At 37.6% G+C, this 11,697-nt stretch overlaps 1 protein-coding gene across 1 annotated transcript; it reads right to left on the bottom strand.

The window, feature by feature from the left end:
* Positions 1-3,312: 3,312 nt before the first annotated feature.
* On the bottom strand, positions 3,313-4,433 carry LOC129572755 (chromobox protein homolog 3-like). Its single transcript, XM_055452854.1, has 4 exons — positions 4,091-4,433; positions 3,880-4,006; positions 3,581-3,805; positions 3,313-3,461 (listed from the first exon to the last, which is right to left on the bottom strand). Exons 1-4 carry the CDS (start codon positions 4,151-4,153, stop codon positions 3,313-3,315), a joined length of 564 nt encoding a protein of 187 aa, XP_055308829.1. The 5' UTR covers positions 4,154-4,433.
* Between the last annotated feature and the right edge of the window lie 7,264 nt (positions 4,434-11,697).

Genomic DNA, 11,697 nt, shown 5'->3' with positions numbered 1-11,697 from the left:
ATCGATTAAATGAATAACAATGAGTACCAGAAAAAAGTATTGTTGCGTAAAGAGCTGTGAATATTTCACCGGAACAACAGATAAAGACATAATCATGTTCAGGTTTGATTTGTATTTATAATTGTTTCATTTTTCAATATTTAGATGTTTGCATTTGCATCGACTTACACAGGTTTCCAACAGACGATAGTCAGAGAAGGATGTGGATTGATGCATTGAATTTAGTTTCAAAGAGTGGCGATAACTCAAATTACGGTGGTTTTGGCTTTGTTTGCAGCCGACATTTTTCTTCCAATGATATTGAAAAAACAAGCAAACGTATTCAACTCAAGAAAGGGTCTATTCCATTGAGCAATTCGGATCACGAATCATCAGTGAATGAAATGGATAATACAAATGATGAATCACCAATGGTCGAGTTGGACTCCATTAATTCAATGCAAGATGAAGTTCCACAAACGGAAAATCACTGTGAAAATTGTAGCAGTTTAATTTTTGAGCATGATAAGCTAAACAAGTTACTTCTAAAACAGCGAATGGATTATGAAATGAAAATCCTGAAGAAAGAAGAACAGATAGAAAATATGTCCCTGAAAATTGCTGGTTTGAAAACAAAGATTGATGTTTTGGAAAAGTCAAACAAGCTGTACATATCGAAAATGGAAGAATTACGAGATAACCAACTTCGTTCCATGAACGCTGTCGATGTAGATGTAATTGATTTTTTTGCTTTTAATCATGCTATCGTTCTATTTGCACAGTGATTTTTCTTAAATTTCAGACCACCCAGAAAAGAGAAATCATTGATTGTTTGGTTAATGGGATCTTATTAAAACAAAAATATCCATCCAACGTCCGTCGATTTGCAATGAGCATGCATTACCAGAGCCCCCGGGCGTACGAATTTTTACGACAAACATTCAGTAATCATTTGCCTCATGCTGCAACCATTCGAAAATGGTATGCCAATTCTGATCTAAATGCAGTACCTGGAATTACCGCATCAACTTTGGAATTTCTAAAACGTAAAGTTGAAGAGAAAAAAAGGGCTGCTTCGGAGTTAGTTTGTAGTGTTTGTTTCGACGAAATGTCTATCAGGAAGCAAGTAACCTGGGATCCAAATTTGGGACAAATGATAGGGTACGTTACTTATGGATGTGAAGATGAAGATGATCCATTGATAGCTTGTGAAGTACTTGTTTTCGTGATTAGCGGCTTGAATGAGAAGTTTAGAATGCCGCTTGCCTATCATTTTGTAAACAAACTCGATTCACCACAGAAAGCAGAGCTCGTGAAATCTGTTCTTACTGCGTTGACTGAAATTGGTGTTGAGATAGCAAATATCACATTTGATGGGCATTCAACCAACAAAAAACTTTGTAAAATCCTCGGAGCAAATTTTAATGTTTTTAGCAAGGATTTCCAGCCAAATTTCACCATCAACGGAAAACGAATTCACATTATATTTGATGTTTGTCATATGGAAAAGCTGGTGAGAAAATGGCTTGACGAAAAGAAGGTTTTGTATAATGCGAATAACGATCCAATTAAGTGGAAATTTATTGAGCAATTAGTACGATTCAGTCAACAAAAAGGATTTTGTTTAACTCATAAACTAAATCAATCGCATTTGAACTGGCGACAGAAGCCGATGCACGTGCGTACTGCAGTTGAAACCCTCAGCAGATCAACGGCGGATTCAATCGATTTTTTGAGAGATGAAGGCTATCAAGAATTTTCAAACTCAGCTCCAACTTCTGAATTAATTAGAATTTTTGATGATTGTTTTGATATATTCAATACAAAGTTAGTTGGTGAAAATAAAAACGTGTTCAAGAATCGCTTATGCTCTGAGAATAAAGAGGCCATTTCAAAGCGTCTGGTCGAAGCTGTTGACTATATTAAAAAATTGACGTTTAGAAAGGATGGCGGTGAAGTGAAAACTCTATGTCGATCTGATGCGAGAACTGGTTTTATTGGATATATAATCGACATTCATTCCTTATTAGCAATTTATAAGGATTTAGTTGAAGACAAACAAATTCTCAATTCAATTCCAACCTATTATCTGAATCAAGATGCTGTGGAAATGTTTTTTGGCAAAGTGCGGTATGTTTAATTAGTATTCAAAAGTGTATAAAATGAAAATAATGTACTAGTTTAATTAGTTCTTATGAAACATATTTTTGATACACAATCTTTCACTCCGTTTCCTGCTTTAAAAGATCTCTTGGAGGCTTCAACGATAACCCAAATATAACACAATTCAACGCAGCCTACAGGAAGCTATTGGGAAATGATTTAATATTTACCTCTCGTAAGGGGAATTGTGAGGCGTTCGAATCAAATGCGGATCCATTTTCAGACATCTTATACATATCATCAAGACGAGATAAATGTAACCAGTCTACTGATATCGAAAATGAAGATGAATTCGCTATAACATCTGAAATGGAAACACTCTACCGAAAATTGGGCGACATAAGTGAATCTGCAGGAAGCAACTTAACTGACGATTTGCAAAAATATATGATAGGTTATCTTGCAAATTTGATAGAGGAAAGAATTCGGAGCACCGATAATTGCCAATATTGCAAGAATGTCTTCCAGTCATGTCCAAAGGTCGACAAGGCTTATGTTAGTTCAAAATGTAAAAACCTACCATGTTTAAGTACATATAATATTTGCAAAGAGGCAGATCAATTCCTTAAACTTCGATTGTTAAAAGGGAATATTAGGTTCAAAACAATTTATTATACAATTATTAATAATATTCCAATCGAGCAAATTTTCATTGAAGCGGATTTCTCCCAACATCCGGAGCATAAGCTATATTTGATACGAGCTATAATTGATGGTTATATTCGGATTAAGGGAACTTTCATGGCTAGAACGGCGACTCAAGAGCTCCATACTAAACAATTTAGACAAAGATTCAATAGATTGGTGCATTTTTTTGGTCAATAAATACCCGCAAAGCTAGTAAAAACTCATGAAAAATTAAAACAAATTTATGTATATCATCTTTCTGAAGCCACACAAAATTCTCAACAAAAATAATTCACAAAATTGTTTAATAAAAAGTCTAAGACTCAATTTATGTTCTCCAAAGAAGAGCTTCGAAATAAATTTCAAAAAAATGAAAATTGAGTTGAAAATAAGAAGTTTTATTGATTTTAATCAGCTATATTTTGATTCAACATTTTTAATTGCATTTATTCCAGCATTTTTATTCGATATATAAACTTTCGGCACGTGTAACGTGTGAATTGTTTATGATTGAAAATGTTGCTCTTGATTGATCAAGCGCAACTAAATGCGATCAAATGAAACACGGTCTTCGTAATAGCGAATTACAAGTTGTGGCCAAGCTTTAGAAGCCTCCTTAGCTTTCACCCATTTGCAGTTTCCATTTGGCCATTGTACCCACATCAATAGTTCGCCATTCACGTCCGTCACATCTGTAAATCAAGAACAAAACAAAACGAAAGAAGAATGTTAGGTACGTTTATCTTCATGTATCTAAAACGATCTAAAATAAGGCAAAATCAAAATAAAATGAATGGAAAGAAAATATTACATTGAATGTTCTGTGGATCGCCGTCTGTTCCTTCGATGTTTTCCGTCAGTGATGCTTGGTCAAAGCCGTCCGGTGACTGTTGCCATAACAAACGAGTTTCGTAAAATTTGATTACGGAATCTGGCCAAAACATGTTCGCTTCATTCGCTGGATATTCTTCAGCAATTGCAACATCACCAAATTTCATCAAAAACCAAATGTTTCCAATTCTGTCACGTTTGGCACCTAATTGAAAAGAGTACAGAATTGGCCGATCTGACAAATATTGTATGGAAATTTCGTCTAGCCGTATTTTTTACCCAAAATGATTCCTTTTCTCGTCTTTTCGAAATCGGCCAAAGCATCAGGACAACCCAGAAGATTTTCTTTCGGCTCCCATGTGTTATCGCGCCGATCATAGCCTTCCCATTTGATGTAGAATTCCGACTGCAGAAAATAACCTCAATAAAAATCTTGCAAGAGTCTATTTTCTGTGGAATTTGAAATTTAAGAAAAAGCAATCACACTTACCTCATTTTGGTCGTTAATTCTTTTTTTCAAGATTTTTTCAACAACAAAATCAATTGGATCCATGGTGAAAAGCGATTAAAGCACTTTATTCGACTTTATTTGACTTGAGATTTACCTCTTGCAATTTGTTTTCTTCGTGAGCACATTCAGTGAAACTACACTGATCGAATGTGACAGTTTGAAACTATGACAGCTTTCACGGTATGATCGCCATACTATGAATTGTTATGTATATATACCAATGTCGCCTGAACTTATGCAATGCATGCTTTCAATTTCACTCTTGCAAGAGTTCGCACGAGAAGCCATGTTGCCTCGTAATCGTCTGAGATGGTGCTAATGTGCAGATCAAGTACCTGTTACAACCCTTCGTTTACAGCATTTCGAGCGAATGCGAAAATAGCAGTGAATTCACATCCGAATCGTTTTCACGGGCAAGTGCGAGTGTAAGTGTGGAATTGAAGGTAGTGACGACGCCTGCAGTGATCACGACCGCATCGACGACGAACTTGGCGATACCATCAGCATCGGTTGGCGACATCAATTTCACAGCCGAATCGTTTTCACGTGAATTAGACGGATTAAACTCTTGTTTGCAAATGTGACAATTTGTTGCTTCATTGTACAGTTTTTCCTCTTTCTCACTTAAAGGGTACATTGGTTTTATATCTTCCAAAATGTTGAACACATCATTTGCGATTTTTTTTAATTCGCATATGAACCACTTAACGCAGTCTGGTCCGCGACGACTGGCATAATATGATTCGGAAGCAGCATTTTCATTTTTGAAATAATAACCAATGCTGTGAGCTTCATGTTGATGATGTACAGTAGTTGAACACATGCTGTTATACACTTCTTTTTCAGGTTTCTTCAAAAGTGTTTCACAATCAGCATACACAATGAATGGAATTTTTTGTTCGTTTTTATGATTAACGAAACTTAAAATTTTTCTTTCCTCGCTCGGCATTTCAATCTTACAATCATTTACATTTTCACAAATTATTTTGTGTTCTTTCAATTTCACATCCGATTGAAAGTAAATCAAGCAACGATCGCAGATGTATTTTTTATGTTTATTCTTGCTCAATTGCAAACCAACAAGCGAACTCAAATTTTTTATCCAGCAGTAGTGATAGTCCACAGTCAAATTATTCATCTGCTCTGCAAGTAATAGCAGTATAATATTGCACGTGCGTGCAGACCAGGTTGGCACATAGAGTCTGACGAGGATGAGCCTGCATATCCGGTCATTTTGCATTACTATCCAACAGCTCCGCCAGCACCGATTTTGCGTAAGTTTGCATTCACCATTTTTATTTTCTTTAAATAAATTTCAACAAATTTTTATTCTTTTTTTCCAAAGCTTCATCCGATCCGTTTACCCTGGATCGTGCATGCGGGCCGGACAGGCGCATGTGGAATCGGATGAAAAGGGGCTGCATTAAGATGTGCCATATGATTCATGATATTCTCGGCATGCTCGGCGGAGTGTATGCCGTTTACGCAATTCATCAACACTTTTTCGCCGAAGAAGAAAAATTTGAAGTTTTTTCGACACACACAATTGTGCGTCGAGCAAATTGAATGTATTGCGAATTGTGAATTGAATATTGTGAATTGAAATAAAAAAAATCATTAAAAGCAGATTGCAAATCCATTCCATATAATAGCATTTAGTTTAGTAGTAGAGATGTGCCACCACCAAATTTCATACACACCATCAAAGCATACGAATGAGTGGAAGAAGAAAAGAGAGCAGTGAATGCGATCGTAGTCTACGCACCTCTCGTTTCTTCCTTCACTCGTTTGTATGCTTTACATGTATGCGTTCAAAATACAAATTTCATACACACCATCAAAGCATACGAATGAGTGGAAGAAGAAAAGAGAGCAGTGAATGCGATCGTAGTCTACACACCTCTCGTTTCTTCCTTCACTCGTTTGTATGCTTTACATGTGTGCGGGAGTGTGTATGTGGACAACCTGGCAGTTTCATTTTAATCTATTCACATATGCGCACACATTCCGCAGGTGAATGGTTGGTTCGCATCAATAATATGAGCGCGGCGAGCATGCGAAAAATTCATCAGTCTTACCTGGATCGTTTGTCGACTTGGTTATTGCGAGCACAATTATATTAAAATAAATGAAACTCATCAGCTGAATTATTCTATATGAAACTCATCGGAGATGTGCAGGTTATTGCAAAACTGGTTTTGGCCACGCCCATTCAAACTGGTTTTGACCACGAAAACTGATAGAGAAATGGGCGTGGCTAAAAACGGTTTTGCAATAACCGGCACATCTCTACTACTCTGGTTGTTTTCAGTTTTCGACTCGCTTCCACCCATCTTCGATCAAGAGTTTTGCTCAGCGTGTTGTTACGGCGACTTACTTTGATAAACTGTGAATATTGTATTGAATTTTTCCACTTATATACTATTACAGTTTTATGGTTTACAGAAAAAATTGATTCAAGTTCCAAAGGTTTTACAATTTTTTACGCGTGACAATTTGATTTTTCGCTGTGTATTCAAAAAACGGTTAATTTGCTTAATCGCTAATGTTGAATGTCTGTTTAAAAGAAAAATGAGACAAGAATAAAAAAAAAGCATTAGTAAGTATGAATGAAAAAATAAAAGAAAATGTAATTAAAATGCTTATTCTTTCAATCCCATGTTTGTTGCGCAAAATTGCGTTTTTTCGCCCGTGACAGCTTTTGTCAATGAATCGGCAACTTGCTCTTCCGTTTTTACGTATTTTATTTGAATGGTTCCATCCTTGATTTGCTCTCGGGTGTGATGAAACCTGATGTCAATATGTTTTGATCGTGGTCGGTAGGCTTCCATTTTTGCTATTTCCATACAGCTCTGGTTGTCACAAAAAACTGTGACCGGAGTAAGGGGGTTTTCAGTAACCTCTTTCGCCAACTGTGTTGTCCAAAGGATTTCACGAACGACGGATGATAACGATATATATTCCGCTTCCGTGCTTGACAACGCTACTATTGGCTGCTTCTTACTACACCAAGATATTGCTGCACCGGACATTTTCAAAACATATCCCGTGCGCGACTTTCTATCGTCAGTCGACGATGCCCAATCTGCATCGCAAAATGCATGCAATGCATTTTCTTCGCTGTTTTCAAAACGCAGTTTTAAATTGGCCGTGCCCTTCAAGTATCGCATGATTCGTTTCACCGCAGTCCAATGTGGCTCTGCATGTTTTGCATTGAACCGGCTCATGTTGCTCGTTGCAAAGGCTAGGTCAGGTCTAGTTGCATTCGACAGGTAAAGTAACGATCCAATTATTTCTTGGTATGGCACTGTACCTACGAGACTGTTTTCGCTTGTGACCATGTCTTGTGTCAATTTTTGATTAAGCTCGCTCGCAGTTTTCGTTGTTTTACAATCAGCCATGCCAAATTTCTGTAGAATAGAATGAATGTAATTAATTTGATCGATTTCAATGAAGTTTTTACCACGGTTTATGCACATTCCCAAACAATTTCGTGCTGCTCCAATGTCCTTCATTTGAAATTGTTGATGCAATTGATGTTTGACCTCTTCCAGCTTTTTACCATCCACATAAAAAATAAGGAAATCGTCAACGTAAATTGCGATTATTAATCCCGATTTTATGTATAGACATGGGTCGCAACGGCTCTTGGTGAATCCAATCTTGATGAGAAACATATCCAACTTTTTGTTCCACTGGCGTCCGGCCTGCTTCAAGCCATAGACCGCCTTGTTCAATCGACACACTCGACCCGAACCATCATTGAAATTTGTTGGTTGTTCCATATATATTTCCTCATCGAGATCTCCTTGGAGAAACGCAGTAATAACCATCCGGTAATAGTCCATCTGGTATATATTCATATTTTTCTGTACTGCCAGTGCCATCAAAAAACGAATAGTATCGTGTCTGACTACCGGCGCAAATGTCTCATAATAATCTATACCAAACTTTTGACTGCAGCCCTTTGCGACAAGACGTGCCTTGTAGCGAATCGGTTCATTGCGCTCATTTGTCTTTATTTTGAACACCCATTTGGCTTTGATAGCCTTTCGACCGGCTGGCAGTTTTTCCAAAATCCAGGTTTCATTTTGCTTGTGTGACAAAATTTCTTCTTTCATAGCGTTTATCCATTTATCCGCTTCTTGACCACTAAGTGCCTCCGAAACTGTTGATGGCTCTGTGGTTAATAAAGCAAAATTAGCTTGAAATGGTCTAACCTGTGTACGATTTCTGCCGCCGCGTCTTGGTGTTAAGGGACGATCAATTTGCGCTCTCGTTCTATAGTCACCATCCGATGTGTCATCCACTTCCGTAGTAGTGATGTCCTCTTCGATGAGCGACCGTGTTGTGTTGTCATCGTGACTGTCATCAACTTGTTGTAGAGTAATTTCTCTCGAATCGTCTGATGCAATTGTTCTTTCACCGATTGATTCATACTCGCTGATACTATCGTCCGCATCAGATGTGCTCTCTTCATCAGATTTCCTCTCTTCAACTTGTGCCTCTTCGCCCAAATCGAATGTTACTGTGGATGATAGTGATTCGTAAAATTGGACATCACGACTGACAATTACCTTTTTTGTTCCCGAATCATAGCATCTGTAGCCCTTTTTTTGATCATCGTATCCGACAAAAATCATTTCCTTTGATTTTGGTTCCCACTTGGTTCGCTTTTCTTTTGGCACATGTACCATAACTTTACTGCCAAAAATTTTCAAATGTGATACGTTAGGCTTCTTTCCAGGCCAAACTTCTTCAGGTGTTTTGTTTTCCAATCGCGTTCTAGGTGTGCGATTCATGAGATAAGACGCCATGTTGCTAGCCTCAGCCCAAAATTTTATGTCCAGATTTGCATCGAAAATCATGCATTTTGCTCGCTCAACAATCGTTCGGTTTGCTCTTTCAGCTACTCCATTTTGCTGTGGAGTATAAGTGCATGTGAGTTCGTGCTTGTATCCGCAATCATCGAAGAACTTTTTCATCGGTTCCGAAACATATTCGGTTCCATTGTCCGTGCGGAATCGCTTGATCTTTTTACCCGTTTCATTTTCAACCAATTTAGCAAAGCTTCTAATATGTTCCAAGACTGTAGTAGTTTGCTTATCTTTCAAAAATCGAGTAAAAGTTTTTCTTGAAAAATCATCAGTGAGAGTCAACATATATTTACCGCCGCCCAATGATACATTTTGCATTGGTCCGCATAAATCAGAGTGGATGAGATCCAATACTCCCGCAGAAACATTTTCGCTGGACTTAAATGGTTTTCGCTGATGCTTGCCCATTGGACAGATTTTGCATCTGTTAATTTCGCTCTTATCCTCATTAATTGAAATGTTCACGGAGTCACGTAATTTCATGAGTGTTTGTGCATTCAAATGACCGAATCGTCGATGCCATAACATAGCATCCGATTCCATACGCTGGCTGATTAAGCAATGCTCGCTTACTGGTGTCAATTTCAATTTATAAATACCGTTTTCCGGTTTGCACGAGGCAATCAAATCATTTGATTTATTATAAATTTTGCAACCATCGGCATTAAAAATTACAGTATTTCCATGGCTTACCATTTTAAACACCGAAAGCAAATTTACGCGTATATCGGGCACATGCAAAATATCGTTCACTGTTATTTTAGCTCCGTCAGTTGTTTTGAATTCTGCGTTGCCCATACTTTTCACTTTCAGCCGTTGGTCATTAGCCACTCGTATTTCATTTATGCACGATGCCTTTTGTTCAGCAATGACATCAGCATATGGTGACATCGGAGAAGTCGCACCGCTATCCACATACCATTCGTTTTTATCGCTTACTGTAAACAAACTCACTGCTTGTGCACAAAATGCACCTTCTGAGCCCTTTTTAGCGTTTCCTTTCTTTTGCTTATTTTCGCCGTTCGAAGTCGATTGTTTTTCTGGGCACGTATTTGCTAAGTGTGAGGCAGATTTGCATACATAGCATTTTCGCGTTTTTTTTGCATTGGCTTTCTTTTTTCCCTTCTTGGAATTGAAATTCTTTCTAGCCAAAAACGCTTCACCAGATTTCGCAGTTGATGATTGAACATCAATTAATTTCGAAACAATAAAATCTGCCGATATATCCTGACCACTGGATTGAATGCTCATAATCATAGGTCGATAATCTTCGGTCAAACCAGCTAACAGAATGCATCCGAGCCATTGGTCGTTCACAATGAAACCAATACCGTTTAATTTGTTCGATGCCGAAATCTTTTTATCTATGTATTCCTGCATACTATCACACTCCTCCAATCGTGGCATTGTCAATTGAGCCAATAATGCTATCATACGTGAAAGGCCTCGGTCTTCATACAGTTTATTTAAACATTCCCAAACATCCAAAGCACTTTGACATTTATTCACGTGAACATAAAGATTTGATTCAATGCTCAAAATTAATATGGCTTTTGCCTTCGCACATTTATCAAGATCCGTTTCTTCACAGCGCGAACTTGCTGCCGCAGTTGTTGTAGCTGCAGTTGTTACACGATTTATGGATTTGCTGAAACCCTTTAGGGCCAATAAATTTTGTACGGCAAACTGCCAGGTGTGATAATTTTCACTGCCACGTAGGCTTTCAATCTCAAAATCTTTCATATTGTTAAATGTCACTTTAAGAAATTGGAAATATTCGTAGTGTTTTTTTTTTTTACTTTTATCACTTTATGTTTTATACGACGTTCACTTGCATACACCACTACACAACTTGCTTTGCTACCATGTTAGAATAACTGTGAACGAAGAAAGGGAATAAAAGAAACACGTCTGTTCTGTTGACTGTCCCGCGACTGAGTGCGCTCGTTTATTAGTCGTTAGCAATCGTCTACTCTTTACAACAGGAAGCAGTTTATTGAATGTATAGGCATAGACGTTCCACTCGCCAGGAGGCAGTGTAAACTGACTTTTCGATGATATTTAATATTAAAATATGCAAACGTTGTCGCACTGAAATTGATTTGATTATTTCCGGTAAATTGATTTAATTGGTTCTTTATTACCGGCTCGCCATATAGATTATTGTGCATTGTGTTGAAATCAAATTAAGCAAATTGTCATTTGATTTGTTTTAATGTGCTACAAAATGCAAAGAAACAAAAATCATCACAGATAGAAATCCACACAAAAAACAATGTTTCCATATCTTTCGAGAAACTGTTCAGCAAATATGCTGATCAATCAATGACAGACAGCTGAGGATATATGCTGAGCATAGAAACTCAGCAAGCTGAGATTGGGATATTTTGACTTTGTGACGTGCTATTCAAACCAATTTATGATGGAGGGGAGTTTGGAACACATTTCCCATTACACTCCATCAAAATTCCACATAAATTTGCACGAATAGCAAGTCACAAAATCCAAACGTTCCAATCTCAACTTGCTGAGTTCCTATGCTCAGCATATATCCTCAGCTATCTGAAATTCTTTTCTATTCTAATTATATATCTTAATATTAGTTAAAATCTACGAAGCCGTAGCTAAACCAAGGCGCTGATTGAGCCGTGCCGTATGCATCGCATTTTCGGACTTTTTCGCCGCCCGTTTTTCGCTGCATTCCGCTTC

Source organism: Sitodiplosis mosellana, unplaced genomic scaffold, assembly GCF_009176505.1.
Source record: "Sitodiplosis mosellana isolate CC-2019 unplaced genomic scaffold, AAFC_SMos_1.0 Smas_scaffold_5467, whole genome shotgun sequence".
NCBI lineage: Eukaryota > Metazoa > Arthropoda > Insecta > Diptera > Cecidomyiidae > Sitodiplosis > Sitodiplosis mosellana.
Note: the sequence above shows the minus strand (reverse complement) of the source record. Positions and strands in the feature narration are given on the sequence as shown.